Below are 20,081 nucleotides of genomic sequence, written 5' to 3'. Positions count from 1 at the left end.
AGGCACTGTTGCCTGACAGACCGGAGAAGGCGATGGCACCCCACTCCAGTACTCTTGCCTGGAAAATCCCATGGATGGAGGAGCCTGGTGGGCTGCCATCCACGGGGTCAAGAAGAGTCCGACACGACTGAGCGACTTCACTTTCACTTTTCACTTTCATGCATTGGAGGAGGAAATGGCAACCCACTAGTGTTCTTGCCTGGAGAATCCCAGGGACGGGGGAGCCTGGTGGGCTGCCATCTATGGGGTCGCACAGAGTCGGACATGACTGAAGTGACTTAGCAACAGTAGCAGCAGCCTGACAGGTGAAGACAGGAGACACTGCTTCTTTTTTAAAAAAAGTGTTAGCAATCTGCAAAATAAATCCTATTCTTTTTACCAAGTAAAATAAAGTTTGGATTTTCTATATCAGGACAAATAGTGTCTGATCACCGGGGATATTTATCAAGCACTTGCTGTTCGCAAACGATGAAACCTCCTCGTGGTAATGGCTGGATTTTAGAAGGACACACCAGCGGAGCTGTTGTTCCTCTCTTGGGAACACGGCAGATGGAGTCTGAAGGGCACAACCAGTGGAATGGAAAGATGCAATTCTCTGTGTTTATGTCACTTAGTGCAGCCACCCAGACAGGTTCCCAGCAGCCTGCCCTTTGTACAGACTTAAGACTAGAACCACAGGTGAACATGAAACCATTCAGCAAAATGATACTCGTCAGCAAGCGCTGAAGAAGGGTGTTCACAATATATTCAAAAACAGAAGGGCCCCTCCCTCTGTTAATGCAAAACTTCCTGGGATGAAATGGAATTCTCTATTTTAACCCTGGCCACCTTCACACAGTAGATCCAGGGGATGAGGGTTTGATCCCTGGGTCAGGAAGATCCCCTAGAGGAGGAAATGGTAACCCACTCCAGTATTCTTGCCTGGAAAATGCCATGGACAGAGGAGCCTGGCAGGCTACAGTCCATGGGGTCACAAAAGAGCTGGACACGACTGAGCAACTGAGCATACACACATGTCTTCACACTCAGTATTTTAGAAAAGACAAAAACCTCAATTCAAAGAAGTTAAACATGTGCCCCAAGATCAAACAATTAGTTGGCAGCAGAGCCAAGATTTGAAGCGAAGTCTTTCCAGCATCAGGCTTTTGGCTTATTTTAATACTCCACATCATTTCCCGTCTTATTTCCTAATAGGAAGAAGCATGGGCCTCAGTAGACACTGACCTCATACTCAGCGATGGATTCAATTTTTGCCAATAAAACACGTGGAGAAGTTCACTGGGGTTTTCCAGGGAAATTCATTCTTAGTCTTACGGAAATGTTTGTAGAAACAAGGCCTTCTCGCTAGCCTGGTCTCTGATGAGAAATCAGAGGGTAGTCCCAGCATCCTCAGACTACAACTGTGAGCTGCCCCAGGATGGAATGATGCATGGATGGCAGAATGGAGCTGTGGAACAAGAGCTGCACCAGGAATGTGTGTTCTTTACCCTGTTTCTACCCACTGGTGTTCTGGACCCTTTCTTGCTTTTATAAGACTGTACTTCCATAATTATTGCCGGTTTTCTTTCTCTTCATTATCAATACCTCCCTCCATCCTGGGAATTCCAAACATGTGCTGGATTCTTTCAGATTAAAACAAAATGTGGGACTTCCCTGGTGGTCCAGTGGTTAAGACTTCATCTTCCAATGCAGGGGATGCAGGTTCAACTCCTGGTCAGGGAGCTAAGATCCCACATGCCTTCAGGCCAAAAAACCAAAACATGTAAGACAGAAGCAATATTGTAACAAATTCAATAAAGACTTTAAAAATGGTCCACATGAAAAAAATCTTTTAAAAAGTTTTTTTAAGCAATGATTATCCTTTGACTCTGTATTCTCTTCCTGCTACAGCTCTTTTTCTCTCCTTTCCTCGTCCAAAACTTTGTCTGTGCACTCTCTCCTTCCACTCATGTTTTAATCCATTCTAGTTTGGTTCCAAATGTCACTATTCTACTAGACTTTCTCCTGTCAAGTTCGCCACTGACCTTCACCTTCCCAATGTCAATAGGCATTTCTCTGTTTCCATTTATCTAGACTTTCCAGCAGGATGTAAATGAGTTGAATACCCTCTTCTTATTGGAATACATTCCTATCTTGCCTTCCAGGACTCTGTGCTACCCTGGCCTCTCCCCTACCTCATTGGCTGCTGCTTCTCTGTCCCCTACACTGACATTTCCTCCTCTACATTTCCAAATGTTGGACTGTCTCAGTACTTGGTCCTAGGTCCTCTCAGTTCAGTTCAGTTCAGTTGCTCAGTCGCGTCCAACTCTTTCAGACCCCATGAATCACAGCACACCAGGCCTCCCTGTCCATCACCAACTCCAGGAGTCCACCCAAACCCATGTGCATCGAGTCAGTGATGCCATCCAGCCATCTCATCCTCTGTCGTCCCCTTCTCTTCCTGCCCCCAATCCCTCCCAGCATCAGAGTCTTTTCCAGTGAGTCAACTCTTCCCATGAGGTAGCCAAAGTATTGGAGTTTCAGCTTCAACATCAGTCCCTCCAATGAACACCCAGGACTGATCTTTAGGATGGACTGGTTGGATCTCCTTGCAGTCCAAGGGACTCTCAAGAGTCTTCTCCAACACCACAGTTCAAAAGCATTAATTTTTTGGCACTCAGCTTTTTTCACCGTCCAATTCTCACATCCATACATGACTACTGGAAAAACCATAGCCTTGACTAGATGGACCTTTGTTGGCAAAGTAATGTCTCTGCTTTTAAATATGCTATCCAGGTTGGTCATAAGTTTCCTTTCAAGGAGTAAGCACTCTCCTGTATTTATTTAATCTCTTCCTCTATTCATTCAACACTCAATCAATACTTGTTGAATATCTACTATATGTCAGACTCTTTTCTAGGCACTGGAAATAGAGCACTGAATAAATAAACAAATCTGTCTTTATAAAGCATGCATTCTAGTTGAAAAGAAAATAAACAAAAATTAATAAGTCTATAATATAATGTAAAGTAGTGCTAAGTGCTATGGAAAAGAATAAAGCAGTGCCAGCGACAATGATGCTTTTTAAAAATACGATGGCCAGTGGAGGATGCTCTAAGGAGGTGACATTTACATCTAAGAAAAGTGGAGGGTGTGTGAAAGAGAAGTTAAAGCTGATTCCAGGTTTCTGGTCTGAGTAAAAGAAAGAAGGATCGTGCCATTTAGTGAAATAAGGAAAATCAGGGGAGGAAGAGATTTGGGAGGAGAAAATCGAGAATTCTGATTTGGAGGTATTGATGAGTCATATGTCCATATTAAGCGGTTATTTGGATAGGTCAGATTTCTCTTGTGGATGATTCCTTCCTCAGATCTTATGGAGACTTTTCTGACCACTCTGTCCCAGAGAACATCCCACTTGCCACCTCCCCAACCCACAGGATCTCTATCACCCTCCATAATTTATTGTCTTTATGATAGTCACCGCAAACTGTAATAACAAAATTTGGCTTTGGTTTGGTACCCTTACAAAAATTAACTCTTGGGGGAACAGGAACTTTATCTTGTTTATAGCTTTGTCCCCTGACCTTGGTACCATTCTTATTCAGAGTAAGCACTCAACATCTAATTGTTGAAGGAAAAAGCAAAGGGTAGGTCAGTCCTCTGCAGAAGTCAGGACACCTTGGCTCTTGTCTGAGCCCAGCTAGTCACTGGCTTTGGACCTGTCACTTCTGCGGTATATTATCAGTTTCAGAAGTCATTTGATTAGCTGATTTCTAAGGGCTAATTTGTCAACTTTGAAATTATGCTTAAAATCCAAGATTTTTATCTATTTATTCTAACCAAATTGGTACCTAGAACTTCATTTTGCTAATAACAATGTTGAAGTGCATTTTGATGAAGCATGAGTGCAAACTACTGTTTCTGGGGAAATTCACCACGGGGATGCTGAACAGTTCTATAACCCCACCTGGGCTGCCCTAAATCCTCAGTCTCAGGTGGCCATTCATTCTGCTAGCTTCCACTCCAGGATGGAGGAGAAACAATTAGAAAGAAAGGAGAATAAATGAAGGAGTTCATTTTATGGAACATCATTGAGCCCCTGTTCACTAGTACAGTTCAAGTCTTTTCAGGGATGCTAGCATATTTCAGGTGTATTTAAGGGTTATTTGGATGTTAAGGCATATCGTCACAAAACCTGGTGAGGTAGGTAACTCCTCCTTTCACTGATTTCCAGGAGGTGAACTGATTTGTCATAGTACAGACAAGTGACAAGCACTAGATAAAAGACTGAAATCTAGATCACTCTCTAACCTCCTCTTGCTCTCCATCACACCATAGATACCTATAGTCAAGGGCATACCTTCTTGGGTATAATCAGTTTCCAGTGGACTCAGGTCTATTTGTTGAATAAACAAATGAAAATAAATTGGATTAAGAAACCCTCTCTTAGAACCTTGTTTTCAAAAAACTAGCAGTTTACATTTCAACTTGTCTGGGAAATCCAATAGGATTAATTACTATGTACAGGGCTTTCCCAGTGGCTCAACAGTAAAGAATCTGTTTGCAAGAGACACTTGATCCCTGGGCTGGCAAGATCCCCTAGAGTAGGAAATGGCAACCCATTCCAGTATTCTTTCCTGGAAAATTCTATGGACAGAGGAACCTGGTGGGCAACAGTCCATGGGGTCTCAAAGAGTCAGGACTGAAATGACAGAGCACCTTACATATAGTTAGGCAGAAATAAAGCCACAAAGCAAAATATCACCTTGTTTATAGAGACAAGAATGAATTCCCTTCTGAAATAGCTTGTATTTCCCAGGGCTCCTTCTGGAGAAGGCAGAAGGGGAGGCCAGGAGTATCTACTGCCCACATACCATCCACTGAAGTTCCTTTGCTTCCTCTCTTTGCTTTTTCCTCAGCCATTATTAAAGACTCCACTTTCAAAAAGATCCTGTTCTTTCTTCATGGAAAAGGAATTCTTTTCTCACCAAGGTATCCATGTGACAGAAGGTTCCCACCCTGAGGTGTGTGCTCACGAATGAGAACATGAACCCGCACCACACCAAACATGGAAAGCTGCCTATGTCCATCCTGGCCTTGGGCATGATGCTGAAGGAATACCATTTTTTAAAAAACCCGTAAGTCGTTTGGTATTGCTATATTAATAAATTAGGAATGACAAAACAACGCAGATGGAGTGTCGTTGTTTTTCCTTTCGTCCAGCCACAAGCCAATCTCTTATGTTTAGAGAAAAAAAAAAAGGCCTGGAAAAAAGGATTGAGTGTTTTGAATAGAGGAGGGAGTCATAATTTTATCCTTCCCTACCAATAAACGATGGCAAATCCGGACATCTACGAATTAAAACGGCAACAAAGCAAGAACATGATTAGAAAAATAAATAAATAACATTTATTTTGTACAATATCAGTGGCTAATCAGTGTCCGAGAGGCCCCGCGGCAGAGCGCGCCCTCAGAGGAGCAGGAGGGGGCCCAGCAGCAGTTCGCCCTGGCCCAGCAGGCGGCCCCGCTCCAGCCCGCGGCCCCGGTTCTCGGCCTTGACGCGCACGGCCAGGCGGCGCACCTCGTCCTCCGAGAGCCCGTCCAAGCACAAGTCCTGCTCCAAGACGGCCCTGCGGCTCCGCCGGACCACGGCGCCCCGCGGCTTCAGGACGAAGCTGATCCGGCAGCCGACCGGGGCGCGGGGCTCGGCGGCCCCTCCGGCCGGGCCCTCAGCACGGAGCAGCCGGACACGGAGGCGCCCGCTGGCCCGATTGTATTCGGCGGCCAGGCGCAGGGCGCCCCCGGCGCGGCCCAGAGTTACGGTGCCCTCGGCCTCCAGGCGCTCGGGACGCGGGTCGCGATGCGGCGAAAGGGATGTGACTGGGGCCTGCGTCGGGGACCCGGGGCTGGCGCGGCTTTCGTCCTCGTCATCATCTTCCCCGTCCCCGCTGGAGACGGAGCGGGCGCGGGCCAGGCCTCGGCTCCTCCCGGCCCGCAATGCTCGGCGCAGCAGCCCTTCCGGGGCGCGTAGGAGGCGGCGGCAGCGGGGCGGCGGGGCGAGCGTGTCCAGGGACGGGCTGGGGCCACCGCGGGCTGCGGGGGTCGCAATGGGGGATCTCGCCCCGGGAGCGAGGGGGGCGTCTCCGCCGCCGCCCCCGTAGGTGTGGGCCCGGGGACGGGGCGCGGGCGGGAGCGCTGCGGAGCTCGGGCTCCCGAGGAAGAGTGACTCCTTGCGGCGGGTGTGCGGGCTCTCAAGCAGCGCGCAGAAGCCGTAGGCAGTGAGCGCCCGGGGCAGGTGCGGCAGCGAGAGTGCGGCCTGCGAGCGCGGGTCCCAGTCCGTACGCCCCGCGCCGTCGTCGGCTCCTCGAAGCCAAAGGTCTGGCTCAGCAGCGCACCTCCGGGGCAGCGCGGCGGCCGGGGGGGAGGACTCGGGGGCATAGGGGGTGGGCAGCCGCGGCGGGATGAAGAACTCGGGGATGCGGTTCGGGGTGAGCACATTGGAGAAGGCAGGCTCCAGAGGCGCGCTGCTCGCCGCCGAGGCGCGCAGTTTCCCGAGGAGCCGCATTCTCAGAGGCTGGGGCTGGGAGTGGCGGGAAGAAGCGCTCCTGCGGGAGGAGAGAAGCGAATGAGTTTGGGCTCCTCGGGCCTCTCGAGAGTGGCTGGACACCCATCCAGAGCCCTCGGGGTATCAGCGCGCCAACGATCCCCTGCCAGTCCCGGCGAGCTCGCTCGGGCCCACAAAGCCACCCGCCTTCCATTCATTGGTACTAATTAAACAAAGAAGTAGAAATCAGACCTTTGCCTCTTTTTCAATCCCTCTGGTTCGTAAGTTTCAAGTTGCCTTCTAGTGCCTGCTGACGCTCCAGCTTCAGCACTGTAGCCGGGACAGGGGCGCTCCCCCTTATATTGCAGCCTGAGTCCCGCCCAGCTGGCCAGGAGTCCAACCCTTGGAGGCGCCGGCCGGCTCGCCCTTCCGGCGGCCCCTTCTCGCCAGAGCTGCTGGGGCTCGCGTGGGAGCGAAGCTGTGGCGAAGGCCAGCCCCCTTCTGCTCAGCCCTGGGGCCTGCATCCGCTCTGCATGCAGGGAACCGCTCACATGGGCCTGCGAAAGTTTGCCGGTAGAGGGAGAACGCCTGGGTCGGCCTGCCAGGAAGAATTGGCGGCTGAAAATGCCGGCGGCTTCTCGGAAAAGGTGAAGGATAAGGAAGCAAGAAGTTCTTTTTAGCTGGGAGCTAAATCCTGTCCCCCTCTCCTCACCCCCAACCCCACATGTGAACAACACACACTAGTAGCTTCTGTTTTACTGCCCCCATGAACCTGCAGTCTGTAGACCAGTATAGTTCCCATGGTACTCGTGTACTTATTTATGCGTCTGTCTCCCTCTGCTAAACCTTGGCCTTCTTAAAGAGTATCATTGACTGCCTCAGTCAATGCCATATATGTTGGTGGAGTGGGTGAATTAAAGTATGCAAAAATCTCTGAATGTCTACCGGCTCTATCAACTTAAATATTTGTTTGTCTTGGTTTCGGCATGTGGGATCTAGTTCCCTGATCAGGGTTGGAACCTCGGGTCGCAAGCACTGGGAATGCAATCTTAGCCACTGGATCACTAGGGAAGTCCCTGCCTATCATCTTGATTGTCACAAATAATGGGGTTTTGGCTCATGCCCTAAACATGACATGATAATTCAAAGCTGCCCTTTTCTCTCTACTCAAGCACCTAACAAAAAAATCTACGTTGCCTCTCGACCTCTACCTCCCTCCCAACCTTCATTTTCTAAGATGAGAAAACTGGAAGTCCAGTGGGACTTGATGAAATCCTGTAAAGGGTTCAACAGAACTAATTAATGGCAGAAGCTGGAACTAGCAATTTCCTGTCGGTTTGCCTTTGCACGTGACACTTCCTGTTATCTGAAATGCCCTTCTCTGCTTTTTTTTTTTTTTCCTCTATAAAGAACTCCTTTTGTTTTACTTCAGCCAGACATCCACCTGTTCAGAATCCTTTACTCGACTCCTTCACTACAGTTCTCCATGTCTCCTTATTCCCTTCATGTGCATTCTAGGCACCACCACTGCTGCATTCAGCAGCCTGCTGTGGAATTTTTGGTTGACAAGTTTGTCTTCCCTACTAAACTAGGAATTTCTTGAGGGCAAGGACTGTGGTAAGACGACCAGAGAGGAATCTGCGGGACCTACTATCAGTATATGTAAAATAAAGAAAAGGGCTACTGTCTAGAACCTGGGTCAGCCTCCATCCCAGAGCAGACCTCTCTAAGGGACAAGCCTGGCTGTCTTATTCATCTCCTCCACTTTCAGTGCCAGGACATACAATGCCGGGCAAATAATAAGTGCTCAGTAAATATTTGATGAATTATATTGTGTTGTATTTAGCCTGATCCGGTCTTATGACTGTCATGTGCTTTTAACCACATCTCTCTCTGCTTTGTTCAATTTCTTTCTCACAACAAACCAATGCGGTGGACATTGCTTCTGTTTACGATAAAAGAAACTGAGGCTTATCAGTCAAATTATGAATCACAGCTCAGGTATTGTAAATCCTAGTGTTTTGCTAATTTCTTCCTTCTCTTTCCTTTCTCCTTCCATTCATCCACTCAGTTCAGTTTCATTCACTGAGTTCACTATGTGTCAGAGATTGTGTGCATGTTTTGTATTGCACTTAACATCCAGAACGTTCATTCTTAAAGCAACTTGGTCTCCTAAGTATTTTCCATTATCTTTGCTTTGGATTAAGTACCATTATTTCCAAATTTTTAAAGGTAAGGAAAGTGAATGTTTTCCATAAGTGAATAGTTAATATTTTCTTTTAAAAGTGATCACTGTTGTTCTGTTTTTTGAGAGGGCAAGTGTGAATCAATATGCAGCCAGGGAGTAGTAACCATACCTGCTGAAGTCAAACTTGCAAGCAGAAGAATTCCCAGAGGTCTCTGACTGGATCATTTCCTACTGATTCTTCAGGCCAGTCTGCAAATTCTTGGGTGAATGGCCTTCTCTAAGCATAGCACACTTGCATGATATGCCCAGGAGCCAGCTCACTTCCAATGAGACCTCAGTGAAAATGGCTTTTCCTCTCCTGAAGGTCTTTGTGACATGAACACACAGAACTTCTGTCAGCGAGTAAATCCACTAAAAGCAGGACATGAGATTTGAGAAATTATGCTACCAGTATAGCCATGTTCATGGAAAAACATAAGCACACCTATAAACACAATCTCTATATAGAGGGTTTTCTAAAACAATTAGTTTTCCATAGATTAATATTCTACAGAAGAGAACTAAGATACAGGACAATTAAATTACTTACACTGGGATACACTTCAGTCATTCATTCATCTAAACCAATAGCTATAGGCTGAGTCCAGAGTTAGAGGCCTGGTATCCTTCCTGATTCTTAAATCACAATAGTAGAAAGTGAAAACCCCCTCCCCCAGCGGAAACTCTGATAACACCATTATTTCATTATTTTGTGTCTTATGGCAGAAAGCAAAGAGGAATTAAAGAGCTTCTTGATGAAGATGAAAGAGAGTGAAAAAGCTGACTTAAAACTCAACATTCAGAATGCAAAGATCATGGCATCCAGTCCCATCGCTTCATGGCAAATAGATGGGGAAACAATGGAAACAGTGACAAACTTTATTTTCTTGGGCTCCAAAATCACTGCAGAAAACTAAAAGATGCTTACTTCTTGGAAGAAAAACTATGACCAACCTAAGCAGTATATTAAAAGAAGAGACATTACTTTGCCTGCAGAGGTCTGTATAGTCAAAGCTATCGTTTTTCCAGTGGTCATGTATGGATGTGAGAGCTGGACCAAAAAAAAGACTAAGCACCAAAGAACTGATGCCTTCAAACTGTGGTGTTGGAGAAGACTCTTGAAAGTCCCTGGGACTGCAAGGAGATCTATCCAGTCAATCCTAAAGGAAATCAATCCTGAATATTCATTGGAAGGACTGATGCTGAAGCTGAAGTTCCAATACTTTGGCCACCTCATGTGAAGAACTGACTCGTTTAGAAAAGGCCCTGATGCTGGAACGATTGAAGGCAGGAGGAGAAAGGGACGACAGAGGATGAGATGGTTGGATGGCATCACCAACTCAATGGACATGAATTTGAGCAAGCTCCAGGAAATAGTGGACAGGGGAGCCTGGTGTGCTGTAATCCTTGGGGTCACAAAAAGTCAGACACAACTGAGTGACTGAACAGCAACAACAAATAAATACAAAAGGTTCACCATCATCTTTTATTCAGGCTCTGAAATTGTTAAAGAAACTATACCATTAATGATATTAATGTTTACTGAATACTCACTACATACTGGGGTCTTATTTAATCCCTAAACAACCCTCTAAAGAAGGTAGGGATTTAGAAACTGCAGCTTGTAGAGAGTAAACAATTGTCCAAAATCTCCCATCTGGTAAGAGTGGTGCTGGGACTCAAATTCAGATCACTTCAGCTCATTCCCTGTGTGTGTGCTTTAACCACTTCAGTATAGTGCCACCCTCAAAGCTGCTTTTCCTGAACCCATCTCCTCTCTAGGTAGGTAGACAAAAGGAAAAGAAAGCCTTATCCCAAGGCCTTGCATTGAAACTACACACCTTATTGATGATTGCTAAGTCATTTCAGTCGTGTCTGACTCTGTGCAACCCCATAGACAGCAGCCGTCCCTGGGATTCTCCAGGCAAGAACACTGGAGTGGGTTGCCATTTCCTTCTCCAATGCATGAAAGTGAAAAGTGAAAGGAAAGTCGCTCAGTCGTGTCCGACCCTCAGCGACCCCATGGACTGCAGCCTTCCAGGCTCCTCCATCCATGGGATTTTCCAGGCAAGAGTACTGGAGTGGGGTGCCATTGCCTTCTCCGCTTATTGATGATACCAGCACCTAAAAGATTAAAACATGCAATTGTCCTAAGTAGGAAATCACTAGTTATACCACTTGCAGACAGAATCCTTGTCTTCTTGGGAAGTGTACTGATTCTCTGTATTTATACCATACCTTGGTTCCAAAATAGGATTTGCAGTGATCCACATAATAAAGACCCAGAGAATCTATTGTCAGCTAATGCCTGACATGGTGAAAATGGAAAAGACATGCAATTAGCTAAGAACCCTGAGTGAAGTCACTAATTGACACTACCTATGACCCCAAAATGGGAAGAACAAGGTGTGAAAGAAGCCCCCGTGAGAAGGCTGGGGATAACTTTATTTTTTCTCAATTGAAGTATTGTTTTATAATGTTGTGTTAGTTTCAGGTGTACAGAAAAGTAATCAGATATATATATATATATATATATATATATTCTTTTTCAATTATTTTCCATTAAAAGTTATTACAAGATATTGAATATAGTTCCCTGTGCTATACAATGGATCCTCATTGTAGTATTAACTTTTCATTTCCACTCTAAGTTAGTATATTCTTTCCTGGGGTAGTTGTGTGTTTTTTCCGGTGGTGCTTGTCTTAATTACTGCTTAATCCAAGTTATGTACAGTGTCATTAATGTTATTTCCATCTCTGTAAGTCAAATAGTCTTTTAAAATTTTAACCGTGTACGTACATTTACATTATGATAGTGATTATGATACCTTCATATTAAATCAAGTACTTGATATGACTTATTAAAATTGGTGAACACAGTTAATTAATGCATAGCAGCTTATACTTCCTTATGGGCTGTCTAGAAAATAAACTCTTTAGTCTTGATCCCCAGTGAAACGCTTGATCCTAGGTAGTCAGTCACTGATTTATCTGTCTTTTCTCTGCAAATAGCAACCAAATTTTTAAGTATTTCATTCTCTTTCCTATCACTACTTTAATGCTGACCAGAAGTAACATTCCTGTTGAAGACTTATTTTTGTTCTTTGTCTGGGGTTTCTAGATTCCATTCACATTTTCTTCAATTTTTCTTTTCTAGGTTTTAGAAAAAAATGCTTTTCATGTATGTAAAGACCAAAGCATAATATAGTGAACACCTCTTTACCCACCAACCAGCTTAAAAAAAAAAAAAACTATTTTGAAAACAGTTGAAGCTCCCACGGTAACACTTCTTAACCACATTCTTGTCTCTTCCCCAGATTTAAGTATTATCTTGAATTTGGGGTTGTTGTTCTCTCATTTCTCTCCCTCTCTCTCCCCCACCCCTTTATTTTGTTTGTTTATTTGGCTGTGCCAGGTGTTAGTTGCAGGCGTGCAGGAAGATCTTCGATCTGCATTGCAGCATGTGAGATCTAGTTCCCCGACCAGGGATTGAACCTGGGCCCCCTGCATTGAGCGAGGCATCTTAGCCACTGGGCTGCCACAGAAGTCCCTCCCCTCCTCTTTAAATATTAGTTTTATTGCATATACACATGTAGGCTTCTCTGTTGGCTCAGTGGTAAAGAGTCTGCCTACCAATGCAGGAGACCTGAGTTCAGTCCCTGGGCTGGGAGGATACCCTGGAGAAGGAAATAGCAACCTGCTCTAGTATTCTTGCCTGGAGAATCCCATGGACAGAAGGGCCTGATGCACTATAGACCATGGGGTCAAGAAGAGTCAGAAGACTTAGAGACTAAATAATAACACATATACATATTTCTCCCTAAAAATTTTTTCCATTTTTTATAAAAATGATAATTCTAAACATTCTTCACAATTTGCTTTTTTTTTCATTCTACATTGTAAGATTCATGTACGTGCCCATGTAGAGCTCTAGTGCATTCATTCTTACTGATGTACAGCATTCCATTGTGTAAACATGCTTCATTCTCTTGCTGATGGATGCTCGGATTGTTTCCAGTTTTTCCACAGCTTGTATGAGCTCAGGTATACAGGTCTTCTCAGTCACCTGTGCAAAGATTTTCTAGAGTACATCTCTAGTGTATTTGCGCCTTCAGTTTTAATGTGAAATCACTTTCCTCACAGCAGTATATAAGATTTGCTATTGCTCCCATCCTCAACTACATGTAGTATGATCAGATTTTTTTTTAATAATTTTATTTATTTTTGGCTGTGCTGGGTCTTTGTTGCTGTGTGGGCTTTTCTCTGGTTGTGGTGAGCAGGGCCTACTGTCTAGCCATGGTGCACAGGCTTCTCGTTACAGTGGCTTGTTCTGCTGTGGCTCACCGGCTCTAGGGCACTCCCGCTTCAGTAGAAGTGGTGGTTCCTAAGACCTAGAGCGCAGGCTTGATAGTTGTGGTGCAGGGGCTTAGTTGCTCCACGGCATATGCGATCCTCAATATATGGGACTGAACCCGCGTCCCCCCACTGACAAGTGGATTGTTTACCACTGAGCCACCAGGGACGCCTCAGATTTTAAAATATTGCTAATCTGGTGAGTGTTGTGGGCTGAATTGTGCCCTCCCCAAATTCACAATGTGACATCCTAACCTGTAGTGGCTCAGAATGTGACTATATTTAGGGACAAGATCTTTTAAAGCTGTTGTTGTTGTTCAGTATCTCAATCGTGTCCAATTCTTTGCAAACCCATAGACTGCAGCACGCCAGGCTCCACTGTCCTTCACTATCTCCCGGAGTTTGCTCAAATTCATGTCCATTGAGTTGGCGATGCTATCTAACCATCTCATCCTCTGCTGCCCTCTTCTCCTTTTGCCTTCAATCTTGCCCAGCATCAGGGTCTTTTCCAATGAGTTGGCTCAGGTGGCCAAAGGATTGCAGGTTTAGCTTCAGCAACAGTCCTTCCAATGAATATTCAGGGTTGATTTCCTTTAAAATTGATTGGTTTGACATCCTTGTTGTCCAAGGGACTCTCAAGAGTCTTCTCCTACACCACAATTTGAAAGCATCAGTTCTTTGGCGCTTAGCCTTCTTTATCATCCAAAATGGCTGGTTTAAAGAGGTATTTAAGGTTAAATGAGGTCATTCCTGCTGCTAAGTCACTTCAGTCGTGTCCAACCCTGTGCGACCCCATAGATGGCAGCCCACCAGGCTCCCCCATCCCTGGGATTCTCTAGGCAAGAATACTGGAGTGGGTTGCCATTTCCTTCTCCAAAATGAGGTCATTAGAGGGGGCCATAATCTGATGTGACTGGTATCCTTATAAAAAGAGAATAGAAAAAAAAAAAAAAGAAGAAGAGATTAGATTAGAACAGACACGCACAGAGGGAAGACAATATGAAGATGATGGTCACTTGCAAGCCAAGGAGAGAGTCCCTTAGAAGTCAACACTGCCAACATCTGGATTTGGACTCCTAACTCCAGATCTGTGCAGAAATAAGTTTCCAGTATTTAAGACCTGTGGTCTGTAGTTCCTTGTTATGGCAGCCCTAGATACTAATATAGTGATTTTAAAATAGTAAATTATCATGTTAATTTGCATTCCTGTCATTGATAATTGAGGTGTAGCAATTTTGTGTGTAATTAATCATGCAGCTTTCTTCTATAAAATTCTTTTAAATTAAAAAAAAATACATTATTGTGTCATTTCTTTCTCTTGTACATACATACACACATTGAACACTACTTCTCAGTCACTTTTAAGTACTGTACCTGTCTCCCCTGTGACTTGCTTTTCATATTTTTATGATGTCTTTTGAGAAATAGAAAACAGAAATTGTCTTCTGACTCTGGAGGCTAGAAGTCTAAAATGAAGATGTCAGCGGAGCTGTGCTTCCTCTGAAACCTGTAGGAAGTATCCTTCCTCGCCTCTTCCTGGCTTCTGGTTACTTGCTGGAAGCTCTGGGAGCTCCTTGGCTTACAGCTGCAACTTAGTCTCTGCCTGCCTCTATGCATGGCATTCTCCCTCCTGTGTCTGTGCTTCTGTGTTTCACCTCTTCTTAAAAAGACACATGTCTTATTGGATTAAGGGTCTACTCTACTCCCATAGGACTTCATCTTAACCAATTACATCTGTAAAAATGCTATTTTTCTAAACTTGGTCACAAGAACTCCAGTTCTGAGGTACTGGAGTTAGGTCTTCCACAGATATGCTGGGGAGAAACAATTCAACCCACAACAATGACTGAATCATACCATGTCTGATCCATCTGTCATCAGTGACGTCTGGGGAATTTCTAAAAGAGGAAAAAATGTAGGAATCCCCATAAAAATTGAACCACCCCGTTATTCCCAGCACAGGAACCGGAGGCCACTTCCACACCTCTGCTTCTTGGGTAGAGATATTTATAATTGTTGCCTCTTCAGGGGAAATGTGAAAGTTAGCCAACTCACTTAAGGCTCGGCCACTTTCCTGAGGCTGCTTCCAACTGGCTGACAACCAACTGTTGCTGTTTAAAGAATAAAATCCGCTCATCATGAATAAGGAAATGACTGAATAAAGCCTGGAATTTCTAGGAAGGAACTAGGTTGTAGAGCATTTTTCCTCCACGTGGGGAGCTGTGGAGCCACATGAGTACAGAGTAGAGCATGGAAGAGCCCAGGCCAGCACAGGGCAAGGGGTCCCTCAAGGGAGAAGACTGCTAAGGCCTGGGCAGGGGGTCCCCACCCCCCTGTCAACTTTTTGTCAGACCAGAGACCTGGGATCTTGGTACAGCCCAAATGGTAAAGAAAGAGCCATGCATGCATGCTAAGTAGCTTCAGGGGTGTCCAACTCATTGTGACCACATGGACTGTAGCCGCCAGGCTCCTCTATTCATGAGATTCTCCAGGCAAGAATATTGGAATGGGCTACCATGCCTTCTTCCAGGGGATCTTCCCAACCCAGCGATTAAACCTAGGTCTCCCACATTGAAGGGTGGATTCTTTACTGTCTGAGCCACCAGGGAAGCCTGGAAAGAGCCATAGAGAAGGAGAGATACAGAACATTTTTAGTTGCCTTCTCAAGCAAGAAATCCAAGCCAGATCTCACTTAGAAGGGAAATGTGACATTTCTAGTAACACCCGAATTGTGGAGAAATCTGTAACTATTACAATTAGAATAGTTGAGTTGTTTCTGTAAAATATACACAAACTCTTTGTCAGATCAATAAAATTTTAAGTGTCTGTCACAGACTAGGTTCCCTGAGAAACAGTAAACTAGAGATGTGCACGTTAACTGCGTTATTGGAAGATGCTCTTGAGAGATACACCTGTGGGGGCGGGGGGTGTGAAGAGAGCAGGATTGGGCCAAGGCACGAAAGTGGCAAGGCAGTCCCCACAGAGGCCTCTGCAGCTTCCACAAAGAGCTCTGGAACTGGGAGAGGCCTGAGGAGTTATCTCAGTGTGGGGTAAGGAGGCAGGCAATTATTATCCCTCTTGCCCTCATCAATCAATCATTGGCCAAGAGGTCTCCCAGGGAAGTGGGCATGACCTTGATCATGGTTGAGTCCCTCAACTAAGGCAATTCCTTCCTGGAGAAGAATTTATCTGTGTTTTGTTAGCAGCTAGGAGAATGAGTGCCTAGAAGCTGAAGTGGGGGTGGTAGTCTGAGCAACACACCATAGCCTCATGTGACTATTCTCACTCTGGAGTGACTACCGGAGAGTTGACACATTCAAAACACACACACCATGGCCACTCTGCACATGCTGGCATCCTTCACTCCATTTGCAGAAATATCTAATCCTAAAGATTCCTCCACTTAACACAATTCACCCATCCCTCATTTAATCACAAATGCACTCATGTCCTTCCTGAGTGGTAAGACTACTTAAGGTATATCCAGATAATATTCATTTCTTGTCTAGACCAAGTCCTCATTTCTGATAACCTCTGGGCTGACTGGTTAAATAAACTGAGATATAACATCCATGGCTTCAGTAGTGAGGAATCTGCCTACCAAAAAGAGAAACAGGTTCGATCTCTGGGTTGAGAAGATTCCCTGAAGATAGAAATGGCAACACACTCCAGGATTCTTACCTGGGAAATCCCATGGACAGAGGACCCCAGCGGTGGCTACTGTCCATGGGGTCACAAAAAAGTCAGACACAACTTAGCAACTAAACAACACAATAATATCCATTATGTTAGAGATCACTTAAACTGAAGTTATAGATGACAATAATTATAACAATGTGCACCATACAATCTCATTTCTGGATAAAGATATACATATGAAATCTTTCAGAATGGCCGCTAAAACAGGGTGTGTAGTTATCTCTGGACAGTGGAATTATGGAGTACTCAAATTTTTCTCCTCTTGCTTAAATGTATTTTCTGATCAACCCAATAAGCATGTTACTTCTGTAATAGGACGAAAAACCGTTTCTCCTCTGAAGAGTAGATGAAGAGCAGGCCTTATGACTATGTTAATCAAGCAGTGATTTGTTTAATCACCAGGGGAAGAAATTAGGAACAGGATTTTAAATGGAATTTGTATATTATACTGGCCACTTCAGATCCCAGGAAATTTAGGAAAGGAGAGGTCTGAGTAAGAGAAGAAGGTTTAGACCTGTGCTGTTCAAAACAGTGACCATCGGCCACATGTGACTTTTGGGCACTTGAAATGTGGCTGGTTTAAACTGGAGTGTGCTTTAACTGTAAAGTACAAGATTTCAAAGATTTAGTATTAAAAATGTAAAATATCCCATTAATAATTTTAATACATCTTGAGATGATAATATTTTGGATATATTGGGTTAAATAATATACAATATTAAAAATAATTTCTCCTGTTTCTTTCTAGTCTAGAAATTCGTCAGGAAGCATGAGTTCTCTGAAATACTTCTCCAAAGCATAAACAATTTGAAAAAGTAATTGTCTCACGAGATACGCCCTAACATTGCAGTTTCACTTGGGGCTTTCCTAGGGCCACCACCAAAGAGTGGTGGCGGAAGCGGCGGCTCATTGGGCTGACAAAAGAGCACATCAAATGAGCTCTGTGTGCTGCAAGGCCGTTCAACACAACACCTAACTGTGTGCATGTCAGTCTATGTCCCTGAAGTCTATCAGCTCAGAGAAAGTTAAGGAAACATGCTGTTGCAGACAGACATTAACATCTTCCTGTGGGAAAAGCCCCCATGCCTGTCATGGGACGCTGCACAGGAACTCCCCATTGCACCTACATGCCAGGGGTTGACTTGAGTTGAACTGAGCATGTGATGGAAGGATTCTGACTTCTCCCCAAGGAAGAAGATCAGTAACGGGAAAAGTGCCTTTAAGGAAGAATGGTTTACTCTTAATGACATGTGCAGTTTTGTCTTTGATTAATTTATTCTTGGTTTTGAATGCTAATCAGTGTCCAAAATTAAGATGCAATCAGTGGTTACTCCAAGCTATGTTTACATGGAACATATTTAGTTCCTAGAACACTAAATATATCTCAATTATCATTTCATCTTTTCAGCTATCTAGGAGGTATTTTTCTAGCTGCAATAAACAAAAGAGTGTAACGTGTAACTTGAGCTTGGAACTAATTCCAAAGGCCCAGTCAGAAGAAATGGTTTCTTTTTTATTTTTGTGATGTGACATGCAAGGTCTTAGGTTGCCCGACAAAGGATCAAATCTGTGTCCCCTGTATTGGAAGCATGGAGTCTTAATCACTGAACCTCCAGGGAGGCCCCAACAACTTTTTGTTATAATAAGATACAACTAATAAGGTGATTGCTGCCTGAGTGGTGCTCCCCAAATCTCCCTTTATTCCAGGTTGCAGAAATTCCTCCTCACAGAGCACCATCTGATGCCTTACTAGGCAGGCACTCAGTGAGAGCTGTGGTCAGTTATTATTTAGCACCATGCTTCTCAAACTACTCCTTCTGGAGCTATGGAATTACGTACATTTTCTGCAACTTTTACGAGAAAACTTTTCACATGTAATGGAACACACAAAAAACAAGCATTTTGGAAAACCCAAAGAGGATCAATTTTGTATGGAGAAAACAGAAAATATTACAGTAAATAGTAGTATTTGACCTGAGACTTTAGAGATTCATGATAATAGCCAGGTTCAGCCACACGGCAAACAAAAGTGGGACATTATTCCTGTTGCTATTATTACTGTCAGCAGTATCCATTCTCATCAATTGAGAAGATGGCATAACTTCAGTGCTGAGACACAGACAGGCATCGTCATAGGAACCAAATCAATTGTGCACAGCATAGCAAAGAGAGATCACCTCTACACCTCTGCTTTTCAATAAGACTATTCAAATGTTTCCCAAGGGAAACATGAAAATTTCTCAATTTGGCCAGGGTCTTGCCTCATCCGTGAAGCTTTCCCAGATTTGCTAAAGAACAGTTGCTGCTTAAGGAAATTTAAAGGGCTATAAAATACTTTTCATTCTCCATAATATAAAGGACAAAACTTGGTTCGACTTAGCAATTTTTTCTCTTAAAATGCCAGACATTCTCTGCAATTAGTATTTCCCTTAAATACATTTTATTCAAATACTGTTAGCATAATCTGCCATGTCCCTGTGCCTTCTTTTAAAGTTCTGTGTGCTGTGAAGGGGGTCTTTTTTAAGAGAGATGACTGGAGTGCCTTGTTAAAAATTAAAAGTCTCTCTATACTTAAGTACAGTCTGACATTTGTCTTGAGTCATATTTTCTGGTTCACAGTTGGAATGATACCGTGTGCATGTTTCAAGCCAAGTGCAGATAAACCAGCTTGAATAACCCCTTTCGTCACCACTTTGTTTGACTAGAGACAGAGACCCAACAAAGCTCTCAGGATGAACTGCCCAACTTGAAGAAAAGATGGATTCTGGATCCACTGAGGTAGCTGGGCTTTCCAGTTTGGATGGTAGCTAATATAATAATATTATCACTCTACTCACATTCAGCATCCCTGAGACAGAGGCATCTTGGAAGGGAGAAAACATAATGGCCCCATGGGAAGCTGTATACCGTGGACATAGCTTTTGAGAGTAGCAGTGCTAAGTTCACTGCAGCCAGCCCAGCCCAGGGTCAGTGGAGTTTAGGCATCTTCAGAGTGAACCAATGGACTAAAAAACAAAAGCTCCCCACATTCCCTTGAATATTTTCTCAGAGTTAAGACTTTGGGCCTTGGTACAGTCTAAATAGTGAAGAGCCCTCCAATGGCTAATACATGACACTTATTGCTGTCCTTTGCAAGTGAGGGCTTCAAGTTGTATGACATTTTTGTATATAAGTAGTATGAAGAAACCCTTATCTAAAACATATATAGTACTACATATTACTTAATTTGTGTCATCTTTGAAAGATATTTCACACAAATAAACGCTTTGTCAGATCATA

At 44.2% G+C, this 20,081-nt stretch overlaps 1 protein-coding gene across 1 annotated transcript; it reads right to left on the bottom strand.

Moving 5' to 3' along the window:
* Positions 1-5,365: 5,365 nt before the first annotated feature.
* LOC109565070 (C2 calcium-dependent domain-containing protein 4A) lies at positions 5,366-8,535 on the bottom strand. Its single transcript, XM_019968740.2, has 2 exons — positions 6,776-8,535; positions 5,366-6,584 (listed from the first exon to the last, which is right to left on the bottom strand). Exons 1-2 carry the CDS (start codon positions 7,045-7,047, stop codon positions 5,450-5,452), a joined length of 1,407 nt encoding a protein of 468 aa, XP_019824299.2. The 5' UTR covers positions 7,048-8,535; the 3' UTR covers positions 5,366-5,449.
* Positions 8,536-20,081: the final 11,546 nt, after the last annotated feature.

Source organism: Bos indicus, chromosome 10 (assembly GCF_029378745.1).
Source record: "Bos indicus isolate NIAB-ARS_2022 breed Sahiwal x Tharparkar chromosome 10, NIAB-ARS_B.indTharparkar_mat_pri_1.0, whole genome shotgun sequence".
Classification (NCBI taxonomy): Eukaryota; Metazoa; Chordata; class Mammalia; order Artiodactyla; family Bovidae; genus Bos; species Bos indicus.
The sequence above is the reverse complement of the archived record's forward strand: the minus strand, read 5'-3'. Positions and strand labels throughout refer to the sequence as shown.

What these genes read in the sequence shown, in the direction of transcription:
- LOC109565070 (XM_019968740.2), bottom strand. Translation starts at nt 7,047, where the DNA reads ATGCAGGCCCCAGGGCTGAGCAGAAGGGGGCTGGCCTTCGCCACAGCT. An exon ending in GGATTGAAAAAGAGGCAAAG is followed by an intron (nt 6,585 to 6,775) that starts GTCTGATTTCTA and finishes CTCCTCCCGCAG; the next exon opens with GAGCGCTTCTTCCCGCCACT.